At 44.8% G+C, this 14,340-nt stretch overlaps 1 protein-coding gene across 1 annotated transcript; it reads left to right on the forward strand.

Annotated features, from left to right (window-relative positions):
• Positions 1-4,180: 4,180 nt before the first annotated feature.
• LOC120038135 (transcription factor E2F7-like) lies at positions 4,181-10,382 on the forward strand (the record flags this gene model as incomplete). The annotated part of the gene is made up of 9 exons (XM_038984029.1): positions 4,181-4,435; positions 4,619-4,630; positions 4,716-4,851; positions 5,530-5,769; positions 7,200-7,358; positions 7,754-7,891; positions 8,326-8,468; positions 8,780-8,853; positions 10,016-10,382. Coding segments are annotated over exons 1-9 (1,524 nt in total), but the record flags the coding sequence as incomplete, so codon positions are not given.
• Positions 10,383-14,340: the final 3,958 nt, after the last annotated feature.

The raw sequence follows: 14,340 nt of genomic DNA on the forward strand, positions 1-14,340 counted from the left end.
AACAATCTTCAGAGTCAATTCCTCTTTTTGTGAATTTGTAGCACCGTTATATGACATGCCTGGAGAGTCTTGAAATAAGATTCTTTCTCACATCAACAAAATCAATCAATCAAATAGATTTATAAAGCCCTTCTTTTTTTTTTTACATCAGCTGATATCTCAAAGTGCTGTACAGAAACCCAGCCTAAAACCCCAAACAGCAAGCAATGCAGATGTGGAAGCACGGTGGCTAGGAAAAACTCTAGGCCAGAACCTAGGAAGACACCTAGAGAGGAACCAGGCTCTGAGGGGTGGCCAGTCCTCTTCTGGCTGTGTCGGGTGGAGATTATAACAGAACATGGCCAAGATGTCCAAATGTTCATAGATGACCAGCAGGGTCAGATGATAATAATAATCACAGTAGTTGTAGAGGGTGCAACAGGTCAGCACCTCAGGAGTAAATGTCAGTTGGCTTTTCATAGCCAATCATTCAGAGTTAGCGACAGCAGGTGCGGTAGAGAGAGAGTCCAAAACAGCAGGTCTGGGACAAGGTAGCACGTCCAGTGAACAGGTCAGGGTTCCATAGCCGCAGGCATAACAGTTGAAAGTGGAGCAGCAGCATGACTAGGTGGACTAGGGACAGCAAGGAGTCATCAGGCCAGGTAGTCCTGAGGCATGGTCCTAGGGCTCAGGACAAACCGACACAAACTATTGCAGCAGAAATACTGGAGGCTGAGACAGGAGGGGTCGGGACCCACTTTGCCAAAGCACAGCCCCCACACCACTAGAGGGATATCTTCAACCTACTACCCTGAGACGAGGCCGAGTATAGCCCACGAATATCTCCCCAACGGCATGAACCCGAGGGGGGCGCCAACCCGGACAGGAAGATCACGTCAGTGACTCAAGTGACGCACCCCTCCTAGGGACGGCATGGAAGAGCACCAGTAAGCCAGTGTCTCAGCCCTCGTAATAGGGTTAAAGGCAGAGAATCCCAGTGGAGAGAGAGGAACCGGACAGGCAGAGACACCAAGGGCGGTTCATCACGCCTTTCCGTTCACCTTCACACCCCTGGGCCAGACTACACTCAATCATAGGACCTACTGAACCTATGAGTCTTCAATAAAGACTTATAGGTCGAGACTGAGTCTGCGTCTCTCACATGGATAGGCAGACCATTCCATAAAAATGTTGCTCTATAGGAGAAAACCTGGCCTCCAGCTGTTTGCTTAGAAATTCTGTTTACAGTAAGGAGGCCTGCTTCTTGTGACCTTAGTGTACGTGTAGGTATGTACGGCAGGACCACATCGGAAAGATAGGTAGGAGCAAGCCCATGTAATGCTTTGTAGGTTAGCAGTAAAACCTTGAAATCAGCCCTAGCCTTAACAGGAAGCCAGTGTAGAGAGGCTAGCACTGGTGTAATATGATTTTAAAAATTGTTTCTAGTCAAGATTCTAGCAGCCGTGTTTAGCACTAACTGAAGTTTATGTAGTGCTTTATCCGGGTAGCCGGAAAGTAGAGCATTGCAGTAGTCTTAATCTAGAAGTGACAATTGTATCTATGCTTTTTTCTGCATCATTTTTGGACAGAAAGTTTCGGATTTTTTGTAGATGGAAGAAAGCTGTCCTTGAAATATTCTTGATATGTTCGTCAAAAGAGAGATCAGGGTCCAGAGCAACACCGAGGCCCTTCAGTTTTATTTGAGATGACTGTACAACCATCAAGATTAATTGTCAGATCTATTTGTTAATTGGGACCTAGAACTAGCATCTCTGTTTTGTCCAAGTTTTTAAAAGTAAAACATTTGCCACCATCCACTTCCTTATGTCTGAAACACAGGCTTCATGGGAGGGCAATTTTGGTGCTTCAAAATGTTTCATCGAAATGTACAGCTGTGTATTGTCCGCATAGCAGTGAAAGTTAACCTTATGTTTCCGAATGACATCACCAAGAGGTAAAATATATAGTGAACCTTGAGGAACACCGAAATTTACAGTTGATTTGTCAGAAGACAAACCATCCACATTAGAGGTCGACCGATTATGATTTTTCAACTCCGATACCGATTATTGGAGGACCAAAAAAAGACGATTCCGATTAATCGGCCGGTATGTATGTATGTATGTATGTATGTATGTATGTATGTATGTATATGTGTGTAATAATGACAATTACAACAATACTGAATGAACAATGTAGGCCTCATTTAACACAGTAAATCCATCAGGCTTAAGCCATGTTTCAGTCAGGCCAATCACATCAAGATTATGATCAGTGACTATAACTGCCTTGGAAGTGAGGGATCTAACATTAAGTAGCCCTATTTTGAGATCTCACAATCTCTTTCAATAATGGCAGGAATGGAGGAGGTCTTTATTCCAGTGAGGTTGCTAATGCGAACACCGCCATGTTTAGTTTTGCCCAACCTAGGTCGAGGCACAGACCTCTCTCAATGGGGATAGCTGAGCTGACTACACTGACTGTGCTAGTGGCAGACTGGCTAACAGCCTGCTGGCAGGCCTGCACCCTATCTTATTGTGGAGCTAGTTAGAGTTAGAGCCCTGTCTATGTTAATAGATGAGATGAGAGCACCCCTCCAGCTAGGATGGAGTCCGTCACTCCTCAGCAAGCCAGGCGTGGTCCGGTTTGTTGGTGAAAGAGGGCAAATTATCTACACATTCTATCTTTTGGGAGGGACAGAAAACAGTTTTCTATGATTTATTTTTATTTTTAAATACCCCTTTTGTTCTCCCAAATTTCGTGGTATCCAATTGGTAGTAGTTAGTCTTGTCTCATCACTGCAACTCCCGTACAGAGAGGCGAAGGTCGAGTGCCATGCGTCCTCCGAAACACAACCCAACCAAGCCGCACTGCTTCTTGACACAATGCACATCCAACCCGGAAGCCAGCCGCACCAATGTATAGGAGGAAACACCGTACACCTGGCGACCTGGTCAGTGTGCACTGCGCCCGGCCTGCCACAGGAGTCACTAGTGCGCGATGAGACAAGGATATCCCTGCCGGCCAAACCCTCCCTAACCCGGACGATGCTGGGGCCAATTGTGCGCTGCCCCATGGGCCTCCCGGTCGGCTGCGACAGAGCCTGGGCTCGAACCTAGAATCTCTGGTGGCTCAGCTAGTACTGCGATGAAGTGCCTTAGACCACTGCGCCACCCGGGAGGCCAGAAAACACTTTTCAACCAGCGATTGAGTTGTGAGACTCTGCTGTAGAGCTCATCACTCCCCCTAACTGGGAGGGGCCAGAGACAATTACTCGATGCCGACACATCTTTCTAGTTGATTTACACGCTGAAGCTATGTTGCGCTTGGTGACCTCTGACTGTTTCATCCTAACATCGTTGGTGCCAGCGTGGATTACAATATCCCTATACTCTCTACACTCGCCAGTTTTAGCCTTAGCCAGCACCATCTTCAGATTAGTCTTAACGTCGGTAGCCCTGCCCCCTGGTAAACAGTGTATGATCGCTGAAGTCTAATACTACGGAAAATGGAGTTGGCAATGACTAGGGTTTTCAATTTGTCAGAGCTAATGGTGGGAGGCTTCGGCGTCTCAGACCCCGTAACGGGTTGAGGAGAGACCAGAGAAGACTCGGACTCGTTGCTTAATGGGGAGAACCGGTTGAGCATTCCTACAGCATTTCCTTCCAGAAGCCATGAGAAAAGTGTCTGGCTGCGGGGACTGTGCGAGAGGATTTATACTAACGTTACTATCTGTACTTACTGGTGGCACAGACGCTGTTTCATCCTTTCCTACACTGAAATGACCCTTGCCTAACTATTGCGTCTGAAGCTGGGCTCGCAGCACGGCTATCCTCACCATAAGGCGATCGTTCTCCTGTATATCATGAGTACAGCGACTGCAATTAGAAGGCATAATGTTAATGTTACTACTTAGCTTCGGCTGGTGGAGGTCCTGTGGAACCATGTCCAGTTAAAGTGTCCGGGGTGGAAAAAGTTGAATGAAAAAAGTCGAGCGAGGGGGGAATATATATATATTATAAATGGTAATTAAAAAGTAAAAACCGTAGATAGTTATGCTTACGTTATTTATATTAAGTAGATCTGCCTACAAATGCACCACATTTCATATCACTCCACCCCACTTAATCAAAGTTCATAACATTGTGCTCCTTCACAGGAGAACAGATGTGTGGAGCGAAGAAGAACCACCCCTCACAAGATGGACACCACGGCCACCATGCTGCTGTACGGCAGTAAGCCTCCCACCCCGGAACACCTCCCTAGCACCCCTGTTAAGCCTTCTGAGTGGGGGGCGCCTCCCCACGCGGACCCCTGGACCCCCACTGCCAACCTCAGGATGCTCATCAGTGCTGCCAGCCCTGACATCCGCGACAGAGAGATGAAGAAGGTTCTGTTTAGGCCCATTGAGAATGAGAGAGCAGTGGAGGATGTCGAGGTGGATGGCCCGTGCCAGGTACCCTTTGACCACTCACCGACTGCACCCCAAATGGCACACTGTTCCCTTTATAGTGCACCACTTTTAACCAGGGCCCACAGGGCTGTTATCTTGAATATATACAGTGACATTATCATCATACTGTTGGATTGTATTATCATCGTCCAACTAATGGATTTATAGATGCTGAAATCTTAAAAGTATCATGCTGTAGTAAATTCTTACGATTCTGGACTCAATTACTTTCTTGACAATGCTTTGTCTCTCTGATCAGTTTGATGTGGTGGACGAGGAGGAGGAAGAGGGGGAAAGGAAGCCCAGCAGGAAGCAGAAGAGCCTGGGCCTGCTGTGCCAGAAGTTCCTGGCCCTGTATCCGGACTATCCAACTTCTGACACCATCAGTATCTCATTGGATGAGGTGTCTACCAGCCTGGGTAAGAGCCAATGAATCCAGAGAGGGAGATTACAGCTACACCTGGGTCATGTTCATCAGGGCAAGCGATGTAAAATGTTTTGCAAACGTTTCAACAGTCCCTCCCTGTTTCAGTCCGTTAAATAATAAATGCCATTTAGCAGACGCTTTTATCCGAAGCAACTTAGTCAGGCGGGCAGACATTATACATATGGGCAGTACCGAGAATCGATCCCTTGTCCCTTGTGTTATATGAATCATGCTCTCCCAACTCAGCTACAAATGACCCGTTGTCTTCCGTTTTATGACTAATGAACACGACCCGGCTCAGGGAGGCTGCCATAATTGGTAACCATAATGGAAGACCATAATGGAAATCGCTCATAAAACGGATATTACATTAGCTATGTGAAATATCATACACTATTGGATTTTGGAAACGGTTGCTATGGATACCTTCACGCAGAGCCCTCGTATCCCACTGTACCTTCCAGAATAGCACCAGGTTGTAGTATAAACCAATCCATGTCTGAGACTATGAGGAAAGTTAAGATGCAGCCAGAAATGATCTGCTGCGTCATTAAATCCTGTTGAGGTACCTTAGTTAGAGCTTTGTTATATAACCAGCTCACATAACAGAACACTGAAATCATGTTGCTGACCCCAGTCTGACCTGTCCCTGGTGTCTGTCTGTCTTTAGGGGTGGAGCGGCGGCGGATCTACGACATCATAAACGTCCTGGAGTCTCTGATGATCGTAGGGCGCGTGGCTAAGAACCAGTACGTGTGGTACGGGCGGCGGCGCCTGGGGTCCACCCTGGCCGAGCTGCAGGGGATGGGCAGGCAGCAGCGCTACCACCTGCACATGGAGCAGGCCGGGGAGGGCGGTCACAGAGAGGGAGCCACCACACACACCCCAGAGGGAGGGGAAGGAGACTCCAGCTGTGGTGAGAGCAGAGTAGGGGAAATGCCCCCAGACGCTGACTTTGGGTTAGTTTTATGTTGTCCTAAAGGGACAATCTGCGATCGCTACATCAGGGGCGGCTGATGGACACAGGGTTGAATTATTATAATTTGGGATGTGTGACTGAAGCTAGAAGTTTGGTGTCAATTATGCATGTATGTCAATGGGAGATTTGGAGTGCCTTCATGCTCCCTCTGCAACTCAAGTTTGGATTTGATTGGATGTGGTGTGTGTTTGACAAAATGATTTTGTCCGATTTTCTGTCTAAATACAGGAAATCTGATTTACTGAATGTTAGGTTAACTGGAACAAGATACTTTCTAGACCACAATGTATTCTGGTCAACCGTCTCCATGAGAGGAGTAGGGTGGAGTCGCCCCTAGACGCTGATCTTGGGTCAGTGTTGCATTTTCCGCACTAATGGTTAAATAAAGGTTTAATAAAAAATTCAAATAAATTTGCCTTTAAGCCCAAGTCAGTGAAAGCATTCCTCATCGTCATGGAGACGAGGGTAGGGGGCAGCGGCCTCCCGGGTTAGTCAAGGCTGATGGGATTCTTTGTGTTAATGTGTGTGATGACCAAGCGCTCCTCGTCAATGTGATGGATCACTAATACAACTGGGAGATGACAGCAGAGGAATGGCGACAGGAGCGAAGCTTGGCAGCTGAGCTTTTGATGTGGCACATATTAACTAGTAATCTCCAAACACCCGCTGAAGTTAATTAACCAGACTGTTTGACTAATAACGACACAGGGTAGAAGTGATCCATTACCTATCAAGAGAAGCTCCCCCCAATCCTAACCTTAACTAGGCAAGTTAGTTAAGAACAAATTATTATTTACAATGGCAGCTACCCCGGCCAAACCCTAACCTGGACGACGCTGGGCTGTGTGTTTCAACGTGGCTAATTAGCTAACTAGGTAGCTGCATGTAGCTAGCTAACAGAATCCAAAGCTACTGTTCCCTAGAGAGGCAGTGGTTGCCATGGATCTGGCGTCCCCTCCTGCAGAACACTAGGCCTGCCACTTCCCGTCATAATGTGTCCCTTTGAGAGGAGGGCAGAGTCACTTTCTCTCACTGAATAAGGAACGTTGTCGTTCGTATTATGGTCCTGTTTGACAAGACCACCTGTTTGACAGGTAACTCAGGTCTTGAATCAAATTTCCATCGTTCTCTGTAACATGGACCATAAAGTAGTATTATTATAGGAGGAGGGTGTGACTAGACCATACAAGCCACTGCAACGTCCTATTCATTAGTGCACACCATCGCAAAACGTTTTGCAACGGAAAAGCGGAAACAAGTTCAGGTAGTTCCCTCTCTGTTTCTGTCCATTTTCTTCCGTTTGCCACTTAGTGAATAGGACCCCGTATTCCCTTTAACTTTGTCCTGCTTGTCTGTTGCAGCGGCCGCCAGCACCAGGAAAGACAAGTCCCTACGCATCATGAGTCAGAAGTTTGTCATGCTCTTCCTGGTGTCCAGGACCCAGACGGTCACTCTGGACGTGGCCGCCAAAATCCTCATCGAGGAAAGCCAGGACCCCGCCAGCCACAGCAAGTACAAAAGTAAGCATCCTATTACCTACATAGTGCACGACTTTTGACCAGAGCTCATGGGGATCTTGAGGGTTTTGCCGTGCAGTCAAAGAGCCTCTCACACAACATCAAGTCCAGGTACTCCCTGCCTGTTTCAGTCAGTTTCTCCCCTTTGGGGCCTAATGATCACAGCCCAGCCACCAAATAGCTGCAGGTTGAAGTTTCCCCTAGTACAGGTCTAGGATCAACTTCTCCTCTAATAATCCTAACCTTAAACATTAGTGGGGAAGATGCAAAACTGACCCAAGATCAGCGTCTAGGGGCAACGTCACTGTACACCTCAGATACCCCCAGACATTCCTCCCAATGTCCTTTTTACTGGGTTAGGGTTAAAAATTATACATCTGATTAGAATCTGTCTTCAGCTAAGGTGCGGCGGCTGTATGACATCGCCAACGTCCTGACGAGTCTGGGATTGATCAAGAAGGTCCACGTCCGGGAGGAGAGGGGGAGGAAGCCTGCGTTCAAATGGATCGGCCCGGCAGACTTCCACAGCAGCCATGGTAAGATTGAATTGAAATGATTTGGGTAGTGAATAATACAGCCAGATGTGGATCCCAGAGGATAGCACTTAAAAGCATTCATTAAAACACTTCACACAGTGGTCCTCGGTGGTAAAACAAATAACATCACTCCCATATTGGTTCGGAAGGGAATCAGCTCAGTACTTCATAGGGAGACCATCTATTAAACAATATTACAGTGAATGGAAATGGATTCATTATACATTTATAATGGAATTGTCTTCACTTCTACTAAAACTAATCATAAACCTGTCTACTGACCAAGACTAACACGCTCTGGGATGAATTTCCCATAGGCACAGATCTAGGATCAGCTTCTTCTCCTATCCTAGCCTTAACTATTAGTGTGGAAAATTTTAAACTGACCCAAGATCAGTGTCACAGAACTCACTGACCACTCTGTTTTTCAACAGAGGACTCGGAAGCTGTGGCGGCCATCGCTCTTCCGGGTGGCAGGAAACAGAAGCTGGCACGCCATGCCTCCTTCAGTGTGGTGCCCACCTCTGTGGCCAGCCAACGCCGTGTCAACTCGGCGCCCAGCAGCCCACGCAGAGAGGTCACGGGTAAGGAGTCAGGACAGACAGCTCACATCACAACTGGTTCCTAATGACTCAGTGGGTTAGAGCACATAGCTGTCAACTGTCAACCAACTATTAATCTGTTGATATGCTAGGGTTACAGGTAGGGGTAAGACTTAGGACAAGGTTAGGGTTACAGGTAGGGGTAAGACTTAGGACAATGTTAGGGCAAGCAGCTAGTTAGTTGAACATCTACCAACCATCTATTTGGGACCATTCAAATAAAGTAATACCTGTAAATGTGATTAACTCACGTCTCCCTCGGTTCTGTCCAGGTCTGCTTCCCCAGTCAGTGGACTATTCCAGAAGGTGTGTGAGCAGCAGCGCGGTGTGCCGGCTGCAGTTTGGAACCACTGTTACAGGGTAAGTAGAACACACACGGAAGGAGGCTCCCTCACACACACACCAAACATCCCAGGCTCCTGTTCCTAATCACGCCATCACTTTTCATACGCCATCCAGTGGTACTAACCTTAGATTTACTGCAAACAATCTACAACTTCTGTATTGCATTTCATGATCTATTACACTGCCTGTTGCCAAGGACTAGCTTGTTGGTTGAATGTAATGACACATCAGGTCCACTGGTATACAACAGGGCTGCCATGTCAATAAAATATATGTATGTGTCCCAAATGGCACCCTATATCGTGCACTACTTTTGACCAGAGCCCTATGTGCCCTGGTCAAAAGTAGTGCACTATATAGTGAATAAGGGGCCATTTGAGACACAGCCTATGTGGTGATTTAGTTGCAACTCAGGAACAGGAAACTGGGCCCTTAGAGGAAGTGATGCGTGCAAATGACCAGCTCCAGAGGCTCCGGCTTGGAGTTTTTAATAGGCCCGGCTGAAACTCTCTGCAAACTGTTATTGGTCCACGTCTCACAGTTCATTTAATTTATAAAAGGTGGTTTTCGTAATGGTTCGCTTTGAGTTTTTACTCTTACCCTGGTGTTTGTTTAGGCTGGGTTTGACATGTTTTACATGAGTTGGCTGCAGTGTCTCCTGGTCCTCTCGGTTTCTGACCATTTCTACTAGGGATGTGGTGGCTATTTCACTGGTGGCCAAGCCACAGCCGTCTCAAGGCTGTTGCTGCTCTAAGTGTTTTTGGAGTGGGGATGGAGGAGTTGAGTAAAGGTCGCTGGTTCCAAACTGCTGAGAGGGAGTGTTTTTTTGTTGTTGTATTTTTCCCAGTTGAAATCTGGTCTGGCTAATGAACCGTCACCACATTGTGCTGTTGTTCTGGCAAAAATAACATCGAAGGATTTTACTACTATATGTTTCTACATTCTAATGTCCCATCTTTTTTTATCAACAGTATAATGCAGGGGTGTGAAACTCACTTCCTAGAAGACCATGTCTGATTAAGACCTAGAGAGTTCCTAATTAATATCATTCATTGGAGTGAAAACCCGCAGACACTCGGCCCTCCAGGAAATGAATTTGACAGCCCTGCTACAGAGCATTTGCTTGGAGAGAATGACAGAAACATATGTCTAAGTTGGTTCCTCTGTGTCTTTGCAGTGTCTCCCACCCCAGCGGCGGACTTCAGAGCCCCACCCACAGTGACGGCAACTCCCTGCTCTGCTCCCCGGGCCTGGCCCCCCTGGCCGTGCCCGTCCACCCAGAGGGTTCATACGTGGGACCCCTGTCCCCACAACCCCCATTTCCCCCCCATCCCCACCACATGGCGTATCTACCCAGCCTGTCCCAGGCCTCGGTGGTCATGCTGTACGGAGGTCCGGCGGCGCAGGATGGGCTTGACTGCTTTACCACGGAAGTTCAAAGGTCACCGGGGTCAGGGTCCAGAGAGAGCATCCTGGGGAAGAGGAAGCAGGATGAAGGAGTGGAGGAGAAGAGGGAGTCGCCTGAGACGGAGCTATCTGATAGGGTGAGTTTGTGGAGAAAAGTGAAATCCACAGATGTACTGTGGATCTCTGATTGACCATAAGCCTGACACGCTTCAGGTAGTCGTTGTCCATATTTCCACACTGTACCTAGGATCAACTCTGACCTTAGATCACTGTAGATCATCCTCCTCCTGCTAGACCAATCACAGTAATGTATGATCCATATTTAAAGGGGAAGTTCAGTGTTTTACTACTTAACGATAGAGGGTTCCTCACCCTGAAAGTTGTGAAAAACTAAACTTCCCCTTTTAAATTAGAAGCGTGGTGATTTGACAACCGACAAGACAGGTCAGGGAGAGCGACGCTTCATACTGTAACGTCTCGTGCCTAGATTCAATCAGATCAAGCGTTAACCGCCGATAGCTGACACCCTCATAGCTGATGTGTCGGAGGTGGAACTGCATTGGCGCTGTCAAATCGGTCTTGATCATTGTCACGAAGCCACACCGTCCCACTCACGTGGAAGTTCAGAAGGAGAAAGTGTAGGCTACATAGAAATAATGAGGAGTTCTATAAGTGTTCAATCTTGTAAACGAGGCTGCATGGGATTCTCATAATGCGACTCTGTGCAGCCAATGGCAATGTCCGCTTTAGGTATAATGACGTGAGCTGCTTGTGGATTTGACAGCTCTAACGCAGTTCCACCTCTTACACCGCCAAAACAATCTCTATGCCAATGTCACATAAAGCAGATCTGATCAGTCAGACCAGTGAGTTACCAAATGGTTTGTTTACGTACGGGAATGTTTTCTCCAAGGAGGGAGTTTCATTTTCCTCCACGACTGTGTCCCAAATGACACCTTGTTCCCTATGGGCCCTGGCCAAAATTAGTGCACTATATAGGGAATAGGGTGCCATTTGAGAGGCAGACCATGATTTTGTGAGGTTTATTACATGTGAAGGTGAAAGACATAACTCAGAAGAATGTGCTGTTTATGTTCAGCGATCTCTTCATAATGAAAAGAGGTTTCTTAGCAACATTATACTGATTGATTAGAGAATCGAGAGCTTCTGATGATGATATGAAGACATTGAAGTAGTAGAGGACATTATGATGATATGAAGACATTGAAGTAGTAGAGGACATTATGATGATATGAACACATTGAAGTAGTAGAGGACAGCATGATGATATGAAGACATTGAAGTAGTAGAGGACAGCATGATGATATGAAGACATTGAAGTAGTAGAGGACAGCATGATGATATGAAGACATTGAAGTAGTAGAGGACATTATGAAGACATTGAAGTAGTAGAGGACATTATGAAGACATTGAAGTAGTAGAGGACAGCATGATGATATGAAGACATTGAAGTAGTAGAGGACATTATGAAGACATTGAAGTAGTAGAGGACACTATGAAGACATTGAAGTAGTAGAGGACATTATGAAGACATTGAAGTAGTAGAGGACAGCATGATGATATGAAGACATTGAAGTAGTAGAGGACAGCATGATGATATGAAGACATTGAAGTAGTAGAGGACAGTATGAAGACATTGAAGTAGTAGAGGACAGCATGATGATATGAAGACATTGAAGTAGTAGAGGACAGCATGATGATATGAAGACATTGAAGTAGTAGAGGACAGCATGAAGACATTGAAGTAGTAGAGGACATTATGAAGACATTGAAGTAGTAGAGGACAGCATGATGATATGAAGACATTGAAGTAGTAGAGGACATTATGAAGACATTGAAGTAGTAGAGGACATTATGAAGACATTGAAGTAGTAGAGGACATTATGAAGACATTGAAGTAGTAGAGGACATTATGAAGACATTGAAGTAGTAGAGGACATTATGAAGACATTGAAGTAGTAGAGGACATTATGAAGACATTGAAGTAGTAGAGGACAGTATGAAGACATTGAAGTAGTAGAGGACATTATGAAGACATTGAAGTAGTAGAGGACAGCATGATGATATGAAGACATTGAAATAGTAGAGGACATTATGAAGACATTGAAGTAGTAGAGGACAGCATGATGATATGAAGACATTGAAGTAGTAGAGGACAGCATGATGATATGAAGACATTGAAGTAGTAGAGGACATTATGAAGACATTGAAATAGTAGAGGACATTATGAAGACATTGAAGTAGTAGAGGACATTATGAAGACATTGAAGTAGTAGAGGACAGCATGATGATATGAAGACATTGAAGTAGTAGAGGACATTATGAAGACATTGAAGTAGTAGAGGACAGCATGATGATATGAAGACATTGAAGTAGTAGAGGACATTATGAAGACATTGAAGTAGTAGAGGACATTATGAAGACATTGAAGTAGTAGAGGACATTATGAAGACATTGAAGTAGTAGAGGACATTATGAAGACATTGAAGTAGTAGAGGACATTATGAAGACATTGAAGTAGTAGAGGACATTATGAAGACATTGAAGTAGTAGAGGACAGTATGAAGACATTGAAGTAGTAGAGGACATTATGAAGACATTGAAGTAGTAGAGGACAGCATGATGATATGAAGACATTGAAATAGTAGAGGACATTATGAAGACATTGAAGTAGTAGAGGACAGCATGATGATATGAAGACATTGAAGTAGTAGAGGACAGCATGATGATATGAAGACATTGAAGTAGTAGAGGACATTATGAAGACATTGAAGTAGTAGAGGACATTATGAAGACATTGAAGTAGTAGAGGACATTATGAATACATTGAAGTAGTAGAGGACAGCATGATGATATGAAGACATTGAAGTAGTAGAGGACATTATGAAGACATTGAAGTAGTAGAGGACAGCATGATGATATGAAGACATTGAAGTAGTAGAGGACATTATGAAGACATTGAAGTAGTAGAGGACACTATGAAGACATTGAAGTAGTAGAGGACAGTATGAAGACATTGAAGTAGTAGAGGACAGCATGATGATATGAAGAAATTGAAGTAGTAGAGGACAGCATGATGATATGAAGACATTGAAGTAGTAGAGGACAGCATGAAGACATTGAAGTAATAGAGGACATTATGAAGACATTGAAGTAGTAGAGGACATTATGAAGACATTGAAGTAGTAGAGGACAGTATGAAGACATTGAAGTAGTAGAGGACATTATGAAGACATTGAAGTAGTAGAGGACAGCATGATGATATGAAGACATTGAAGTAGTAGAGGACATTATGAAGACATTGAAGTAGTAGAGGACAGCATGATGATATGAAGACATTGAAGTAGTAGAGGACAGCATGATGATATGAAGACATTGAAGTAGTAGAGGACATTATGAAGACATTGAAATAGTAGAGGACATTATGAAGACATTGAAGTAGTAGAGGACATTATGAAGACATTGAAGTAGTAGAGGACAGCATGATGATATGAAGACATTGAAGTAGTAGAGGACAGCATGATGATATGAAGACATTGAAGTAGTAGAGGACATTATGAAGACATTGAAGTAGTAGAGGACAGCATGATGATATGAAGACATTGAAGTAGTAGAGGACATTATGAAGACATTGAAGTAGTAGAGGACAGCATGATGATATGAAGACATTGAAATAGTAGAGGACATTATGAAGACATTGAAGTAGTAGAGGACAGCATGATGATATGAAGACATTGAAGTAGTAGAGGACAGCATGATGATATGAAGACATTGAAGTAGTAGAGGACATTATGAAGACATTGAAATAGTAGAGGACATTATGAAGACATTGAAGTAGTAGAGGACATTATGAAGACATTGAAGTAGTAGAGGACAGCATGATGATATGAAGACATTGAAGTAGTAGAGGACATTATGAAGACATTGAAGTAGTAGAGGACAGCATGATGATATGAAGACATTGAAGTAGTAGAGGACATTATGAAGACATTGAAGTAGTAGAGGACATTATGAAGACATTGAAGTAGTAGAGGACAGTATGAAGACATTGAAGTAGTAGAGGACATTATGAAG

Source organism: Salvelinus namaycush, unplaced genomic scaffold, assembly GCF_016432855.1.
Source record: "Salvelinus namaycush isolate Seneca unplaced genomic scaffold, SaNama_1.0 Scaffold2091, whole genome shotgun sequence".
Lineage (NCBI taxonomy): Eukaryota > Metazoa > Chordata > Actinopteri > Salmoniformes > Salmonidae > Salvelinus > Salvelinus namaycush.